This window comes from Coffea eugenioides, chromosome 7 (genome assembly GCF_003713205.1).
Source record: "Coffea eugenioides isolate CCC68of chromosome 7, Ceug_1.0, whole genome shotgun sequence".
Taxonomy (NCBI): Eukaryota; Viridiplantae; Streptophyta; class Magnoliopsida; order Gentianales; family Rubiaceae; genus Coffea; species Coffea eugenioides.
In genome coordinates, this window is record NC_040041.1 from 11,859,767 (window position 1) to 11,877,991 (window position 18,225).

At 37.7% G+C, this 18,225-nt stretch overlaps 3 protein-coding genes across 3 annotated transcripts; all 3 read right to left on the reverse strand.

The window, feature by feature from the left end:
* Window positions 1-363: 363 nt before the first annotated feature.
* On the reverse strand, window positions 364-5,175 carry LOC113776904. Its single transcript, XM_027321952.1, has 4 exons — window positions 5,127-5,175; window positions 1,420-2,849; window positions 1,002-1,137; window positions 364-545 (listed from the first exon to the last, which is right to left on the reverse strand). Exons 1-4 carry the CDS (start codon window positions 5,173-5,175, stop codon window positions 364-366), a joined length of 1,797 nt encoding a protein of 598 aa, XP_027177753.1.
* A 92-nt stretch (window positions 5,176-5,267) lies between these two features.
* Window positions 5,268-8,347, reverse strand: LOC113776905 (G-type lectin S-receptor-like serine/threonine-protein kinase LECRK3). The gene is made up of 3 exons (XM_027321953.1): window positions 8,243-8,347; window positions 7,922-8,048; window positions 5,268-7,625 (listed from the first exon to the last, which is right to left on the reverse strand). Exons 1-3 carry the CDS (start codon window positions 8,345-8,347, stop codon window positions 5,314-5,316), a joined length of 2,544 nt encoding a protein of 847 aa, XP_027177754.1. The 3' UTR covers window positions 5,268-5,313.
* Window positions 8,348-16,276: 7,929 nt separating this feature from the next.
* Window positions 16,277-17,224, reverse strand: LOC113776906. The gene is made up of 2 exons (XM_027321954.1): window positions 16,408-17,224; window positions 16,277-16,305 (listed from the first exon to the last, which is right to left on the reverse strand). Exons 1-2 carry the CDS (start codon window positions 17,222-17,224, stop codon window positions 16,277-16,279), a joined length of 846 nt encoding a protein of 281 aa, XP_027177755.1.
* Between the last annotated feature and the right edge of the window lie 1,001 nt (window positions 17,225-18,225).

An 18,225-nucleotide genomic window follows, 5' to 3' on the forward strand; every position in this document is an offset into this window, starting at 1 on the left:
CTTAGGCAGAAGGAGTTTGGAAGGATTGTCCAAGACTAGTCAAAGAAGAAGGGAAAGTGGAAGGAGTAGGGTCTTGGTCAAACTTTTTTGGCAAGCGAAAGCGGCACGCCTTGGAGGACATTCGCTTCTGCCCACCACATGCAAATAACGTCCAAACGAATTTTTTTTTTTTTTTTGCAAGGCGTGAGCACGCCTTGTAACCCCTACTCTTCTGTCCAACACCACAAAAGCAACCAAAACATTAAGATAAAACTGAAAAATCATAAAGTAAGGTAAAATGATCACAACTAATATTGTAATCCTTGGGTTGCCTCCCAAGTAGCGCCTTTCTTTTTCGTCTTTGGCTAGACACAGCACCACTCTTCAGTCTGGATGTAATTGAATTTTCCTTGTAATTGGTGGCCCTCCTCCAGGATCCACATGGCCATTGAGTGCAACTTTTTTCCTAAATTTTCTCTCCATTTTTACCTCATGAATTGCTTTCACCCTATAGGACTTGTTCGCAGCAACCTTGGATTTACCCCTATAAGCAAACTTAGAAAATTCTTGCACAGAGGGATTAGTGGTATACATAGCAAACACAGAATGAGAGTTAACAGGATGTTTCATTGTATCAAAAATATTAAAGTGGACTATTTCTCCATCAAATTCCATCGTGAGAGTACCCTTACTAACGTCAATTTTAGTCTGGGCAGTACTCAAAAATGGTCTTCCTAATATAATGGGTGATGGATTTGGGGCACTTCTATCATCCATGTAAAGCACATAAAAATCAGCAGGAAAAATTAATCCATCTACTTGCACTAAAACATCCTCAACTATCCCATCCGGATAAGCACATGTACGATCAGCCAATTGAATTATTATCCCCGTTTCTTTTAAAGGTCCTAAATTTAGGGAATCATAGATTGATTTAGGCATCACATTAATAGAAGCTCCTAAATCTATCATGGCATTTTTTATACTAGAATGACCAATCTTACAGGGGATAGCAAACATACCTGGATCTCCGCATTTGGGTGGGAGTTTCCTTTGAAGTACAGCTGATACATTCTCTCCCACCATCACTCTTTCATCACCCCTTAGCTTTCTTTTGTTAACGCACAAGTCTTTCAAGAACTTTGCGTACTTGGGTACCTGCTTGATCGCGTCCAATAGGGGGATGTTTACTTGAATTTTGCGGAACACATCCAGGATTTCTTTTTCCTTCTCTACCCTCTTTGTCTTTTCCAACCTGCAAGGAAAAGGAGGTAAGTTAGATTTAATAGTGGGCGGAGAAGTGAAGGTTACCTTAGGATCCTTGCGAATACACCCTTCCTCTTCAATTTCCTTCTCTATCTCCTCTTCACTTTTGCTTTTTGAACTTTCCACTTTAGGCCCTTCCAGTTCCTTGCCACTCCTCAGCGTCATGGCACTTACATTCCTGGGATTTACTTCAGGTTGTGAGGGTAACTTTCCATAAGCGTGGGACTCCAAGCGATTGATGGCAGTTGCCATTTGGCTTATTCGAGCCTCCATATCCTTCATGCCTGCTTTTGTGTCCTGCTGGAACTGAGTGGTGCTCATGGTTAAGACTCTAGTTTCTTGCTGGAGTTGAGCCATATTTGTGGTCAATGACCTGGTCTCTTGCTGGAGCTGAGTGGTGGTCGTGACGAGTTGAGTGGTAGTCGTGGCCAAACTCTTGACAATTTCTTCCAAAGAACTCCCTGAGCTTGAGGACGAGGGTTGAGACTTATGTTGCCAAGGTTGCTGAAAACCTGGAGGCCGATTAGAGAATGCATTTTGTGGCCTACTACCATAGGTGAAATTGGGGTGATCTCTCCAACCAGGGTTGTACGTGTTGGAGTATGGGTCGTACGGTCTTTGAGGCGCGGGCACGCCTCCAGCCATGTTCACTTGTTCAGCTCCATCCTCTTGCAACATAGGGCATGAGTCAGTGAGGTGGTCCATGCTTGTGCATATTCCACACACCTTCGCTCGCGGCGTGTCTCTCATAGCTAATTGCCTAACAACTGACGTCAATTCTGACATTTGCTGCTGTAAGGATGAAATCTCTACCTCGTTGACTCTACGGGGAGGGTTGCTCTCACGGAAGCCAAATTGCTGGGAGTTCTCTGCCATGGCTTCGATGAGCTCCCACGCTTCCCTTGGTGTCTTGTTTGCCAGTGCTCCCCCACTTGCAGCGTCGATGATACTTCTATCGGTTGATTGGAGCCCTTCGTAGAAGTATTGGATTAACAGTTGCTCACTAATTTGATGCTGCGGGCATCGAGTGCACAACTTGTTAAACCTTTCCCAGTAGTCGTACAAGGACTCACCGGGGTATTGTTTAATGCCGCAGATCTCCTTCCTCAAACTCGCAGCCCGGGATGCAGGGAAGAATTTTTCCAAGAATTTCTTTTTCAGCTGCGCCCATGTGGTAATACTACCTGCTGGTAGGTAGTACAGCCAATCTTTAGCTGCATCTTTTAGAGAGAACGGGAAGGCTCTCAGTCTAATTTGCTCTTCAGTGACCCCAGGAGGTTTCATACTAGAGCAGACCACCTCGAACTCCTTTACGTGCTTGTGGGGTTCTTCGCCAGAAAGACCATGGAAAGAGGGTAAGAGTTGAATTAATCCCGACTTCAGTTCGAAAGCGGTATTCTCAGCCAAAGCGGGGAATGTGATGCATAAGGGCTGGTGAGTCAGCTCCGGGGCAGCCAGCTCCCTCAATGTTTGTTTGTTGGCCATGCTTACTTCGTCTTCCGCTGACTCGTTTGCAGCAAATAAGTGCCCTTCTTTTTGCCTCTTGGTCTCTTGCCTTCGCCTACGCGCTGCCTTCTCTACCTCAGGATCGTATACCAATTCACCTGTGCGAGAAGAACGGGGCAGAAACTAGCAAAAATACAAAGAAGAATAAAATAAAATAAAAACTGAATTTAAAAAGAAACAAATAATCCAAACGCCAACTCCCCGGCAACGGCGCCAAAAATTGACAGGTGCCGAACCTGTGCAATAATAAATACCTACTCAAGAAAATTACAAATTTTGTATATAGCGGTGAGTAGGGTCGAATCCACAGGGAGCAGGTAGGAAATTATTTCTTTCCAAATCAGTAGAACAGAATTGGGGGATTTTCAATGGGAGGCACACAAATAAAATAAAATAAAACAAACAAAATTCAAAACTAACTCACAAAGCACAATTCACTGAAAATAGCAATTAACAAAAGTTCTACCCAAAGGATCAACTGCTCAGGCACGGTCCAATTAAATGCTCATCGATGCAAAGATATTTCACCCATTTATCACTAGGTTGGTTATAGCCATCAATAAGCTCTGACAACCAGCTCTTCCTTACTTTTTCGACAGTCAAGGTACGACCATTGACTGCTTCTCTAACCAGATAACAACCCTAGGTACGACCGTAGGAATTTAATTACCCAATTGCATTAAAGCTAGAAGAACCCAACCCTAACCAATAAACACGCTAAGAGGGTTTATTTAAATTAGATCTTGCGTTTCCCCATCATAAAGCCAATTATGGTGGTTGCCACGGGGTGTCAACTAAATGAACAATTACGGATTCTATTTAATTAACGTGGCAGTAGGCTATTAAATTAAATCAAATACCCGGCCGTTGATATTCAATTAATAAAATACCCATGAACAATTAATTCAGGAAACGCACGAATAGCAATTAATTGGAGGAAATAATGAAGATTCGGTTAGATCTCACAGATATTATGGACCGCGCCCTCGCGTCAACCTTTGGGTAGAGGAGGAAATTAGCCACTCCTCATCGTGTCAATCCCGCGTGATTTAATTGAATTCATTCAATTAATTGCCGAAGAATTGGAAAAGATGAATTAACAAAGGAACGGCTGAAAAACCTTCGCTTCCCTTTGTTGGGTTTCGCGTTCGTACCCCTGGAGCGAAAGTAGAAGCAAAAGTCGAATAGGAAAAATTGTACAGAATTCGAAAGCAAAAGCTACAGCAGAGGAGAAAGTCTCCAATGTCTGACCCAGAGCCGCCGAAGAAACAAAAGAAAAATAAAAGCGTATGACAAATCTCGGAAAAGAAGACTAAAGCTCAGGTATTGATCCCCTGATTCTGAATCTCCTTTTTCTTTTTATATGTAGCGCCGCCCAAGAGAAGTCAAGAAGAAAGCAAACGTCTGGCCCAATTGATTGCACAAAAGCTAGCTTTTGGAGTTTTAATCGCATGCTCCTCGCGGTTCACGTGGACCGCAGTCCGGCTTTCGGTTTCGTCCACCTTCCAAGGCGTGGCCACGCTCTGAAATGCAAGGTCTTCTGGAATTTTGCCTCGCAAGATCATTTTTTATGCCGACCACCTACAATTCACACAAATGTCGAATATGAGTGAAACTCCAGTTCTTAGCACCGTGAATAGTCAAAATTAAGACAGAATAACAGTCCAAAATACGCCAAATAACCGTTCTATCAATTACCAATAAACTAAGGAAAAATTGGTCTTCAGAGCTTATTGATGACTATAACTAACCTGTTAATTAATTAAGCAAACCATCTTTGCATCAATGATCGGATGAATTGACTATGTCTGAGAGGTTGTATCTTTGGCTAGAGTTTGTCTACCATCGATTTAATTCCTAATTACTTTCGTGAATTGTTTTATTAACTGGTTATGTATTTATTTTTGTTTGAGTTATTTAATTATCCCCAATTTTATAAAAATCCCCCTTACTCTACACTCTAAAAGAAATAAATTATCTCAAATCCCTGTGGATTCGACCATACTCACTCTATATACAAAATTTATACTTTTATTAAGTAGATATTTATTATTATACAAGGTCAATACCTGTCAATTTCAGAATATATGATTTAAGAAAAGAAGAAGTTAGAAGATTAACCTGGACAATGCAAAATTTTAGACAGTTTCCGAATATTTTGCCTTTCTGAAATCCAGAAATTAAACCCCCGCCAAGTTCAGTGGGCCGAATCAATTTGGGCTTCATGGACTTAGTTGTCTATAACATAACATTGCTCTGGATCTTTCACAGTGGTATCCACTTGAATCCTCAGTGATTAATTCAGAAAGTTTTTGACAGAATAGTTTGTAATAAACTGTAAAATGATAGCAAAAGCAAAACAAATTTCAACCGACCATGACAAGAACCAGGCTGGTAATAAGCACCATCCACTTCTAATGACATCAATAATCTCAACTACCGGTAGTGAAAGCTAAAGAAACACATAAAAATGATAATCCAACAACGAAGTTTATTTTCCACAAAATACATGACAGAAATAGATAGGATGTGAAACTAGAAAAAGCCAAACACAAACTACAATTATATGGCAATTAAAAAAGATGGAAGGCTGGGAGGATCTGGAATATCAACAGTTCCTTCGAGCATCAGAAGAACTTTCTTCATGGATGGACGAAGAGCTGGCTCATCCTGGATGCACCAGAGAGCTATCTTGACCATTCTTTCCAGTTCTCTCACGTCATCAACCTCCTGATCACCAACCAATTGATATAGCTCTCCAGCCTCAAAACACTGATAAGCCCATTCTTCAAGAATTGCTTCACTCTCGGGACTGGTACAGTCTACGCTTTTTCGGCAGCATATGATTTCTAACAGCATAATTCCGAAGCTGTAAACATCTGCTTTAACTGTCACACGCAAGTTCCTGAACCATTCTGGTGCAACATAGCCTCTTGTTCCTCTTACTCCTGTATAAGTTCTGGTTTGATCATTTTTCAACAGCTTTGCCAATCCAAAATCAGAAATCTTGGCACATCTGCTTTCATCCATGAGTATATTCTGAGGTTTGATGTCACAGTGGATGATTTGTGTCTCACATTCTTCATGTAAGTAAAGAATACCTCTAGCAATGTCACAGGCAATTTTCATTCTTTCGTCCCAAGTTGGATGGTTCTCTGGTTTGTGCAGGAATTTTTCCAAAGATCCATTGCTCATGTACTCATAAACTAGAAGCCTCTTAGCTCCATCCAGGCAGTATCCAAGTAGCTGGACGAGATTACGATGATGTGTTTTCCCAATCACTGAGATTTCATTCTGAAACTCCTTTTCTCCTTCTGTTAATACTTTCTCAAGTTTCTTCACGGCCACAACCTTGTTGGAATTTGGCAAAATCCCTTTGTACACGGTCCCAAATGCTCCTCTGCCCAACTCTTCTCTGAATTCATTTGTTGCTTGCTCTAGCTCAGCAAAGGTAAAGGCCCTTGGAGCCACATTCCTATCAAATTCAACATTTCCATTTCCCAACACTTGTTTGCAGGCCCATGCCCGATTTCTGTGAACATAGACTCCAGCAACTACAGAGATCAAGACTCCAAAAACAGCAAGTGAAATCCCAATTTTCGCGATATAGACACGGACTTCTTCCTTTCTGTTTTTCTGAGGACTACTTTGAATCACACCTTCATTGTTATTTGCAGGATTGCCTACCTTGACAAGAGCAACATTCAAGTCATCTGCTCTTCTTCCATATGTCAATGGGAGTTTTTGCTTCTTGCAATGTCCATCTTTGAAAAATGCTGCTTCACAGTTGCAATCTTCAAGACAAGCCTTTGCACAATCTTCTCTCGTGCTTGTTTCCAATCTGAAAAAGGTGCTATCGTCCCATGCAGTGTGTTCCAAGGACTCAATGGTGTAATTGACATTTGAATTCGTGGAACTGCAACTATCTGGAAGAAAACCTCTCTCACAGCCCAAGCTCCAATTGCCTTGATTGACAAACTGAAATCCAGGAAGACATTTGCATATAACCAAGTCATCGATTTTAGTACAGAAGGCATTGAACCCACAAAGGCCTTTAGGAACACAATTATCAGTTGAAGATTCCCATATGATTGACCAATTGCCCCCCTGATCTATCGAATGAGAACACAATCGGAAAATACCATCCACATCAATCTTCATCAAATAGATCATCTCGTTCTTAGGATGTCCTCCATCAGAAATATTCTTCACTATATTGACACTTGAATTGGTCAAGTACAGGTGCGCATCATCCTCGAGATTTAGAGTCATATTTGGCCCGTCTCCATCAGTTGTAGACGTCCAGTAACAATTTTCCGCAACATCTGCTGTGCCCACAGGGTACTGTACAAGGTTTCCATCTTTCTGCATCTTCAGACGAAAATTCCCCCTTGAATCATCAGTTTCTGAAGCACTGGATATCAGCTCCTGACCAGCAATCAATTGCTGACGAGGCAATAAACTACTAGTCGGATGCTCGAAACTTTGCCATATGATTTCCTTATCAGAATTGTATAACACAAAATTTCCAGAATCCAACATGGAAGCTGAAGAAATAGGTTGAGAAGAATAAACAACAGTTATGTTTTGGCCTTCTGGCTGTTGCAAAATTAGCCTGCCATCCATAGATAAAATCAGTAAAACGTTGCTCGAAAAGATGGGGCTGTCCCTGTTGGCAGTCCAAACAGCAGTTTTTTGGGGAATTCCAGCAAGAAAAACCCCTACAGCATAGCCATCGCGTTGCTGATAGAATCCAAAGGCAAATAGTCCTGATTGCGACAACCATGATGAAGAGTTGCCAGTGGGTGCTAGAGAAGAACCTAAGGTGATGTTAAGAGGGCTTCGTTGAGCTGCTGCTATTCCTGAATAGAATCCTGATAATAGGAGAAAGAGCAAGAAAGCAGCCATGTATGGAAATTGGAAGATGGAACCAAAAGAGAAACTGCTTTTTTCTTGCTTTTCTGTTTATGCTCGGTTGCATGGCACTTGCATTCTTAATATAACTAAGAGTTGCGTAGGATTTGGCATGATTGACTTCTGAAGTCTTTCTAATGCTCAGGTTTTCTGGGGCGGAAAAAGTTGTACCAGCGTTTCTTACTTCTCCTCGTGTAGCTAATATTTCAGTTGGCAACTTTTAACTTTCATTTGTACAAAGACTTCGATAGATGACCTGCCACACAAAAAACTTCTCCTTCAATGATGTACACAGTGAGTCGTAGTCTCGAATCTTGATGGAACTGAGGAACGTTGTAATCGATATTCTTTACACTTGTCCGCTTCTGATAGATGAGTAACATCTATGATGAAAAGAAAAGAAAGTCTTGAATCAATTGAATGTTAGCGGTTTTAAACAGGTACTAGCATGAAATATCGTGCACTTCACTCTCACGTCTCGTTTCCAGTAAAAACTGTTAAATGGATGAAAAAAAAAAAAAAACCACCAACTCTTGGGCTGGTGGTCACCACCAAGCCCTTAAGGCTTTGGTGGAACCTTGCCTCCCACCAAAATGCCACTCTTGTGGCTTGCTTCAAATGCAGACAGGTGCATTGTACACCCATCTGGTCCTGTGATGGTTCTGTCCCCATCGGTTCCCATAGACTCAGTTGAGCCTCCCCGTAGATAGAGTAGGAGTAGAAGTAGGGTTGACAATTGACAAAAAATGAGAAAAAAAAAAAGTCCAAGTCTTTCATATATTTCTTTGACTTTTTTTTTTGGACTTTCTTCCAATATTTTGGAGATTGGAATGGGTTCAATGGATTTAGATAGAAACTTGGCTAATGAGAGGGAGGAAGAATAAAATGAGATTGGAAGTCTCGTTTGCTGGTGAAAGAAGAAATTGATGGTACTCATTGTCATTTTTGGGCGCAATATTTTGGAAGAAAATGAAGAAGAAAGAAAAAGAAAAAACATCTAGTTTTTTTTTTTCTTTTTTTGGGCATTTTTGAAATTTCAGTGAATGTTTTTGGTGACCCGGCAAAATTAAGTGGTCAAACGTTTATTGACCAACTGGATGAGTATCTTTGTTATGGGATTGAATATTTGAGGGACAATTTTGTTATTTATCCAAACTTCGGGGTTGATTGGTAGTTCGGTCGACCGTAAAACAATCCCCAAAATTCGATTGTCCTCAAATTTGGGTTTAAAAATAAATAAATGTTAATTGGAAGTTGGAACTATAGAAAAGTTGTTTGTGTCCATTTTTTTTTCCCCAAATCTTTCGTCTCCTTATTTTTAGAATCATTTGGGTATGGATTGTATAATTTTAGGTAGCCATTTGAGTGAGATGAAGAGGAGCAGCCAAAGTTCTTATTTTGTAAGGCTACTTTCAGTTCATTTTTTTGGTCGGTTTCGAGGCCAAATTGCAGCCTGCGCTGGTTGGCGACGGTACTGCCGGTCGCACAATCCACCATCACCCTCGGTCTTTTCTGCCATGGTAGAAAATTATTTTCTTCTTTAGAAAAAAAAGCAAAGCAAGAAAACAAATTAAGGCCCAGCAGGAAAAAACAGACTTTGGGGCTTTACATACTTTTCTGCTGAGATCACCAAAATAAACAATCAAACGCTAGTTGACTACGCAAGGGGTGTTCGTTAGCCAAACCTAGGCCACGTTTGACAAATGAGTTTTTTGGATATTTATTTAAAATTTTATTGTAATTTATCATAGAATTTGTAGAAAATTTTTTTAAGATTTAAACTTTTTTTTTCCTTTTTTTCCTTATCTTTTTCATTCTTTCTTTTTCCTTTTCTTTCATTTCCTCTTTTTCTCCCTCACCTCACCACTCGCCGGCACCGGGCAACAACAACTTTTTTTTTTATTTTTTCTTCTCTCTTTCTTTCTCTTCTCCCTCTCCCTCTCTCTCTCCTCCTTTCCCCTTCCTTTCCCTCTTCCCCCTCTCTTCCTTGCCACCCTCCTCCCTCACCCTCCTCGGCGGGGGAGGAAGGGAGGGGGAAGAGAGGTAGCAAGGAAGAGAGAAGGGAAGAGGAAAGGAGGAGAGGGAGAAGATGAGGAAAAAAAAAACTCGGCTTGTGTCGGAAGAGGTGGCCAACGCCGAACTAGCGCCAAAAGAGGCGTTAACCGATGGTAGCCGGCGGCAGAAGTAGTGGTGTGTTGAGATGGGGCAGGAATAAGGAAAAATTTTTTATGTGTTTTTGGATATTTTGAATAGGGGTGGGCGCGGGTCGGATACTCGCCCATTCACCATTTGGCTGACCCGACGCACACCTTGCGGGTCAGCCATTTTCTGATCCTTACCCGCCTCGCATATCAACGGGTACCCTATAATCGGGTACCCGCTGAGATAGGGTCGGGTCAGCGGGTACCCGCCCCGACTCATTTATCATTAATTTTTTATAAAAAAAATGATTTATACCAATTTGATTTTATATTTTACACATTTATCTAAGATTTAATAAATTTTTTTTTTCTAAAAAAAGGTTTCCCACCAAGAAACAAGCATGTGAAGAGAATATAAGATAAAGAAAAAAAATTAAAAAAATTTAAAATCAATAAAAGTTTGAAATAAGGAGCACAATTTTTAATATATATGCTCCACATTAATTAAACTTTTTTCTATAAAATATAAGATCATGGCCTCTACAAATGAATCTTGTAAATAAACTATAGTCTCTCATATTTGTAATGCAATTTGTTCAATAAAATTACTTATTTAGTTCTAACTTATTATTTTATAGTATGTGTATAAAAATAAAAATAATATATATATATATATATATATATATATATGCGGGGCAGATCCGGTACTCGCGGGTTTTCAATTATGTGATCCTAACCCACCCCGCATCTTAGCGGGTATCCAACCCTCTTTTGACCCGATCAAATAATAAAAATCGGATATCCTAATTTTCAGATCGGATCGAATTGGATTTTCGGGTTAGCGGATAATTTTGCCCACCCCTAATTTTGAAGTGTGTATTTTAAAAACTTTGAGGAGTTTTTTGTTATTACTTTAGTTAAAGTTGTTAAAAAAACTTGTTGAAGAAAAATAGGCAAAAAAACTCACTTCTAAATTGATGTTTGAACACTTGGTTCCATTTTAAGTGGTTTATTAGCCTAAAATTAGGGACTAGGGATGCGTAAATCCAAAATTTTTTGATTTATCGATCAAATTCTAATTAAATTTAGAAATGTGAAACCAAAAAAAATGGAAAAATTGCAATTTTTGTCTTCGATAGTGTCAAATTTGATGCGAATTCAGCAACAAGGTTTTAAAAATGGAAATTCTGATTTCAAATTCACAATTCAAAATCGATTTTCGGATACTAATTCGATTTCAATTTCAATTTCATGTATATAATAAAAATAATCAATTATATTATATATAATAATACTTCTTAATAATTATATTGTACATATATGTAATGTCCATTTATAATAATTAATAACATTTAATCCATTACATTTACATATATTTTATTTAAACTTATAGTTACATATATATATATATATATATCACAAATTTTGATTAGAAAATATAATTGCAAAGCGAATTTGATAAACTACTGAATTCCAAAATTAATCTGAATCAAATTTGAAATCAGAATTGGTTATTTCAAAAGTGAAATAGGTTGAAATTTTCAATGCCCAATTTATCAAAAACTCCGAATTCAAAATTTCAAATTATCGCTTTTGAATTCGTTGCAACCTCCTGTTGGGACCTAAAACAAGACGGATTTGCATCGTATCCACAAGTTCAACTATTCCTTCCCCCGCTATCCACATCCCTCGTCCTGTCTCTACCTTGCATTGCCCGCTACCCTTATGAATGCCTCCACCTAGCCTCGCTACTATTTTTACTTTTTTATTTAAATTTAATTTTATATATGTATAACTGCATTTCATATTACATAAATATTATTATATTCTATTAGATATTTAATAGTACACATATAATCCTAAGAAAATTAGATATTTAATAGTACATATATAATCCTAAGAATATAAAAGTGCGAATGAGGAAATGAAAAGTGAATTAGGTCCCTCGTTGGCACCATGATTGTGTGGGCAGCATCTTAATTTCACATCAATGATCAATTCAATGCACCGGTGCCTTCGGTGCATTGTGTGACTGGAATTTATTTCTCAATTGTGTTTTGACTATAGTGTCATTCAATGCCAATTGTGCCATTGATTGACTGATTAGATAGGAAAAAGAAGTGTGATTTTTAGTCTTATCTTATCAACATGGTTCTTGAATTTCCCGTTGCAATGTCTGAATTAATTAATCAACATGGTTCTTGAATTAACGTTCGCACTTTTAATATAATACATGGATATAGATGTAAATTAACTTCCAAACCCATTTACTTCTACCTGAAAATATTCCATGTGTACTATTTTTATTGCATTGAAATTTCAAGACAAGTTAAGCTACGTCAAATTACCCGACCGAAGAGTTTAATTACACTAACAAATCAAGGAAAAATACAAAGATGTTGTAAAACTAATAAAATAAGCTACTATAATATCAAGTGAAATATTGGAGAAAGAAGTAGAAAAATGGAGAGTGATATTCTTATATTCCAATAAGATACAAAAGTCCACTCAAAGGGTCTCAATGTACCTCTATATATAGGCACTACAAAAATAAAGGTACATAAATCTTATTAAACATCCACTACTACAATAATATGAAGAAACCTATGAAACGGTTTCTCCACTACATGAATGGATTTATGAATTGTAACCTATATACATAAGTAGCCATAAAATCATGAATTAATCCCCTTGGGAATACAAAGGGACATCCATATTTTTGTTATTTCATAACACTCCCCCTTGGATGTCCATTACACAAAGAATATGCCTCGTTAAAACCTTATTAGGGAAAAACCCAGTGGGACCAAAAACCCTAGTGAAGGAAAAAGAGTACACTATTCTTGTGTAATAATTTCTCCCCCTGATGCAAACGTCATTTGAGATCTTTTAATCGTTGCATTCCAATACTCTTCACCAATTTCTCAAATGTCGCAGTTGGTAATGCCTTGGTAAATAAATCGGCCAGATTATTATCTGATCGGATTTGTTGCACATCAATTTCACCATTCTTTTGCAAATCATGAGTAAAAAAGAATTTTGGTGAAATATGTTTCGTCCTATCTCCTTTAATATATCCTCCTTTCAATTGAGCTATACAAGCTGCATTATCTTCATATATAATATAGTTGGAGGATTTTCTTTTCCGGAGGATAACCCACAATTCTTCCGGATATAGTGGGTCATTGATCTTAACCAAACACATTCTCGACTGGCTTCATGAATTGCTATTATTTCAGCATGATTCGATGAAGTGACGGCTAGTGATTGCTTTGTAGATCGCCAAGAAATGGTTGTGCCTCCATATGTAAATAAATAACCAGTCTGAGACCTTGCTTTATGCGGGTCGGATAAATACCCAGCATCAGCATAACCAACCAATTCAGGTTTGGATTTATTTGAATAAAATAAACCAAGATCTATTGTTCCTTGGAGATAGCGAAAAATATGTTTAATACCATTCCAATGTCTTCTTGTGGGCGAGGAACTAAATCTTGCTAATAAATTTACTGCAAATGATATATCAGGTCTTGTACAATTAGCAAGATACATTAGTGCACCAATTGCACTGAGATATGGTACTTCAGGACCAAGTATCTCTTCATTTTCCTCTCGTGGTCTAAAAGGATCCTTATTAGGATCTAATGATCTGACAACCATTGGGGTACTCAATGTATGTGCTTTGTTCATATAAAATCGCTTTAATACCTTCCGGGTATAAGCAGTTTGGTGGACAAAAATTCCACCTTTCAAATGCTCAATTTGTAAACCAAGGCAGAATTTTGTCTTTCCAAAATCTTTGATCTCAAATTCTTTCTTCAAATATTCAACACTATTTTGAATCTCTTCAGGAGTTCCAATTAAATTTAGATCATCCACATATACCGCAATTATCACAAAATTTGATCCATTTTTCTTGATAAAAACACATGGACATATTGGATCATTGGTATAACCTTCTTTTGTCAGACATTCATTGAGACGGTTATACCACATACGTCCAGATTGTTTGAGCCCATACAGAGACCTTTGTAATTTAATAGAATAAATATTTTTAGGATTTGATTTGCATGCTTCAGGCATGTTGAATCCTTCGGGAATTCTTATATAAATATCATTTTCAAGATTCCCATATAAATATGCAGTAACGACGTCCATTAGACGCATATCTAATTTTTCATGTACTGCAAAACTCATAAGATATCTAAATGTGATAGCATCCACTACAGGTGAATACGTTTCATCATAATCAAATCCAGGCCTTTGTGAAAATCCTTGGGCTACAAGTCTTGCTTTATATCTCACAATTTCATTTTTCTCATTTCTTTTTCTCACAAATACCCATTTATATCCTACTGGCTTTACACCTTCAGGTGTTTGGACTACAGGTTCAAAAACTTTTCTTTTAGCCAGTGAGTCCAATTCAGATTGGATCGCATCTTTTCATTTTGGCCAATCATTTCTACCTCGACATTCATCAACCGATCTAGGCTCATGATCCTCGTCCTCTGCCATAATATCAAGTGCTATATTATATGCGAAAATATTATCAATAATTATTTCTTTTCGGTTCCAACTTTTCCTTGAAGTGACAAAATTTATTGAATTTTCTATAATTTCATTCTCTTCAAGAATTGGCTCTTTAGGAGCGACCTCTTCAGGAGGTTGAATTTTGTCAGTAATTGTTGATTCATCTACTCCTCTTTTCTTTCGAGGACTTTTATCTTTGGAACCAAGAGATCTCCCACGCTTCAGGCGTGCTTTAGACTCATTAGCACTTGTGATTTGTCCTTCAGGGACATCAATTTTAATCGAAGCATTTTCAGCAGGAATATGTGATTTAGTAACTCTTTTGGAGTCATTAAATGCATCCGGTAATTGATTTGCAATTTTTTGCAAATATATAATCCTTTGAATTTCTAATTCACATTCTTTAGTACGAGAATCAAGGAAATTCAATGATATTTTCCAAGTAATTTCCTTTTTCGGTTGATTTTTATCTCCCCCTAATGTCGGAAAATGTGACTCGTCAAAATGACAATCTGCAAATCTCGCAGTAAATAAATCACCTGTTAATGGTTCCATATACTTAATGATTGAAGGTGATTCATATCCGACATATATCCCCAATCTTCTTTGTGGGCTCAATTTACGACGTTGGGGCGGTGCAATTGGAACATACACCGCACAACCAAATATTCGTAAATGAGAAATATTCGGCTCATAACCAAAAGTTAATTGTAGGGGAGAATAAGTATGATAATTTGTCGGCCTAATTCTCACAAGTATTGTTGCATGTAAAATAGCATGTCCCCAAGCAGATGAAGGAAACTTAGACCTCATCAACAATGGTCTAGCAATTAATTGTAGCCGTTTAATAAGTGATTCGGCTAGACCATTTTGTGTGTGAATATAGGCTACAGGATGTTCAACAGTTATTCCAATGGACATACAATAATCGTCAAAAGCATGTGACGAATATTCACCAGCATTATCTAGACGAATTTTCTTTATTGAAAAATCTGGAAATTGTGCTCGCAATTTAATTATTTGAGCAAGCAATCTCGCAAATGCCAAGTTGCAAGTAGATAATAAACATACATGTGACCATCTAGTTGATGCATCAATTAACACCATAAAATATCGAAATGGTCCACATGGTAGATCTACAGGCCCACATATATCACCATGAATTCGTTCTAGAAATGCAGGGGATTCAGTCCCAACTTTAACTTGTGATGGTCTAATAATTAATTTCCTTTGAGAACAAGCAACACAAGAGAATTCATTGGCTTTTAATACTTTTTTATTTTTCAATGAGTGGCCATGTGAATTCTCAATTATTCGTCTCATCATTATAGATCCAGGATGTCCGAGACGATCATGCCAAATTATAAAATCATCGGGATGAGTAGACTTCTGGTCTACTAGGTGATGAATTTCAATTGCACTAATTTGTGCATAATATAACCCAGAAGAAAAAGAAGGTAATTTTTCTACTTCGCATTTTTTCCCATAAATGATACTTGTGATTAATAAAAATTCACCATTTGTCTCAGTCATTGTCTCGATATGATATCCATTTTCGCGGATATCTTTAAAACTCAATAAGTTTCTTCGAGACTTGGGAGAGAATAGTGCATTATTTACAATAATTTTAGTCCCTTCAGGGAGAAATATAGTGGCTCTTCCGGAGCCTTCAATCAATTTTGCACTACCACTAATGGTATTAACATTTGTCTCTCCCATTTTCAAACAAGAAAATTATTTTTTATTTTTCAATATGGTGTGCGTAGTAGCACTATCAATGAGACAAATATCATAATCACCATTATTTAATCCCAAATATTTGACATCCATTTCTTCTTCAGGAAGAAAATTTCAAACAAAAATAAATATTAATAAAGATGCGAAAATAAATATTCAATGGAAAGGAAATTACATGAAAGATATAAAGCATCATAAAATATCTAAATAATCATGAGATATTTGTTGACATCTTCAGGATGTTCAAAAAAATCAGTAACATCGAGGTGTGTCATGTCAGCATCATCACCATCATCATAGTCATTTTTTTTATCAATGAAATTTGTCTCAACACCTTTGTCTTTCTTTTTCAATGATGCTTGATAGAGGTCAACAAGATGTTCGGCCGTACGACAGGTACGAGACCAATGACCTTCCATACCACACCGGTAGCATTTTTCTTCATAAACTTTTTTTTCTCCATTTTTCTGATCGTAGTTATTTTCCCTCTTTTGGAAAACATTTTGTTGCTTGCCACGGTTAAAATTTTCACGGGGCACAAATTTACTACGATCACGTTCACGGCCACGGCCACGTCCGCGGCCTCCTCCACGGCCACCTCTACGGCCACGTCCACGACCTCGACCAGAATTTTGAAATTGGGTCGCATTCGCTTCAGGGAATGGACTTGCACCAGTTAGTCGGGACTCATGATTTTTCAGCAACAATTCATTATTTTGTTCAGCCAAGAGAAGACATGCAATAAGTTCAGAATATTTTTTAAACCCCTTCTCTCGATATTGCTGCTGCAGGAGCATGTTAGAGACATGAAAAGTAGAAAATGTTTTCTCTAACATATCTTCATCAGTGACTTTTTCGCCACATAATGATAATTGAGAAGTGATTCTGAACATAGCTGAATTATATTCGTTGACAGATTTAAAATCTTGCAGCCGTAAGTGAAGCCAATCATATCGGGCTTTTGGAAGAACGACCAACTTCAGGTGGTCGAATCTTTCTTTCAAATCTCGCCAAAGGACAAGAGGATCTTTAACAGTAAGATATTCTGATTTTAATCCTTCATCTAAATGATGACGAAGAAAAATCATAGCTTTGGCACGGTCTTGGTTTGAGGATTCATTTTTTTCCACAATAGTATTACCAAGATCCATTGCCTCAAGATGGATTTCAACATCCAATACCCATGATAAATAATTTTTTCCAGAAATATCAAGAGGTACAAACTCTTGTTTTGTAAGATTAGCCATAAGAAATTGGAATAAGATTTTGACTTAGAAATTTACCTCAAAAGTCACTTGAAGAAATACGGGCAGAATTTCGGCAAAATCTTGTGCTTTACTTTTGTTCAAAGTAGCGCCTCCGTTTTCACCTTTTGCTCAAAAGTAGAGTTTTCGTGCTGATAACGTGTTGTAAAACTAATAAAATAAGCTACTATAATATCAAGTGAAATATTGGAGAAAGAAGTAGAAAAATGGAGAGTGATATTCTTATATTCCAATAAGATACAAAAGTCCACTCAAAGGGTCTCAATGTACCTCTATATATAGGCACTACAAAAATAAAGGTACATAAATCTTATTAAACATCCACTACTACAATAATATGAAGAAACCTATGAAACGGTTTCTCCGCAACATGAATGGATTTATGAATTGTAACCTATATACATAAGTAGCCATAAAATCATGAATTAATCCCCTTGGGAATACAAAGGAACATCCACATTTTTGTTATTTCATAACAAAAGAGTTTTTTGCAGAGTAAGAATTAATTGCAACAATTCCCACCAGCATGGGTTTTTCCTCTTGCGAAAGAAAGAAACCAAATCCTTTATGGATATATTGACTCTCTTTTTTTTTTTCAAGGGGAAGCAAGGCTATAAATTTTCCTCGCACCAGCATTCTTTTCCTACCATGTTCTTTTACCAGCCTCCCAAAGCCTCTTCTTTTGTTGATCGTTCTAGCAGTAGATAAGATACTCACAATGAAGGGTTTGCCATTCATAAATTCCATTCACAAATATACCGTGTCAGTAGATGTTGAGCCATCGTTACACAACTTATATTACGACCCAGAATTTTCAAAACCTCAATTCGCCATTACTATCCGTGTTGCCGTCAAGTACAGGTCCGTGGATGAGTCGAATCCCAATA

Bases quoted from the DNA above. Each gene is read 5' to 3' on its own strand.
- LOC113776904 (XM_027321952.1), bottom strand. From the start codon at position 5,175: ATGTCATTAGAAGTGGATGGTGCTTATTACCAGCCTGGTTCTTGTCAT. The intron at 1,138-1,419 runs GTAAGTGCCATG...GCGATCAAGCAG, and splicing joins CTGAAGTAAATCCCAGGAAT to GTACCCAAGTACGCAAAGTT. The intron at 546-1,001 runs GTATGTTTGCTA...CCTCTGTGCAAG, and splicing joins ACCCAAATGCGGAGATCCAG to AATTTTCTAAGTTTGCTTAT.
- LOC113776905 (XM_027321953.1), bottom strand. From the start codon at position 8,347: ATGGGAACCGATGGGGACAGAACCATCACAGGACCAGATGGGTGTACA. The intron at 8,049-8,242 runs GTTCCACCAAAG...TTTTCATCATAG, and splicing joins GCATTTTGGTGGGAGGCAAG to ATGTTACTCATCTATCAGAA. The intron at 7,626-7,921 runs GTCATCTATCGA...TCCTATTATCAG, and splicing joins AGAAGTTTTTTGTGTGGCAG to GATTCTATTCAGGAATAGCA.
- LOC113776906 (XM_027321954.1), bottom strand. From the start codon at position 17,224: ATGGATCTTGGTAATACTATTGTGGAAAAAAATGAATCCTCAAACCAA. The intron at 16,306-16,407 runs GTGTTGAGACAA...AACATCCTGAAG, and splicing joins ATTGAAAAAGAAAGACAAAG to ATGTCAACAAATATCTCATG.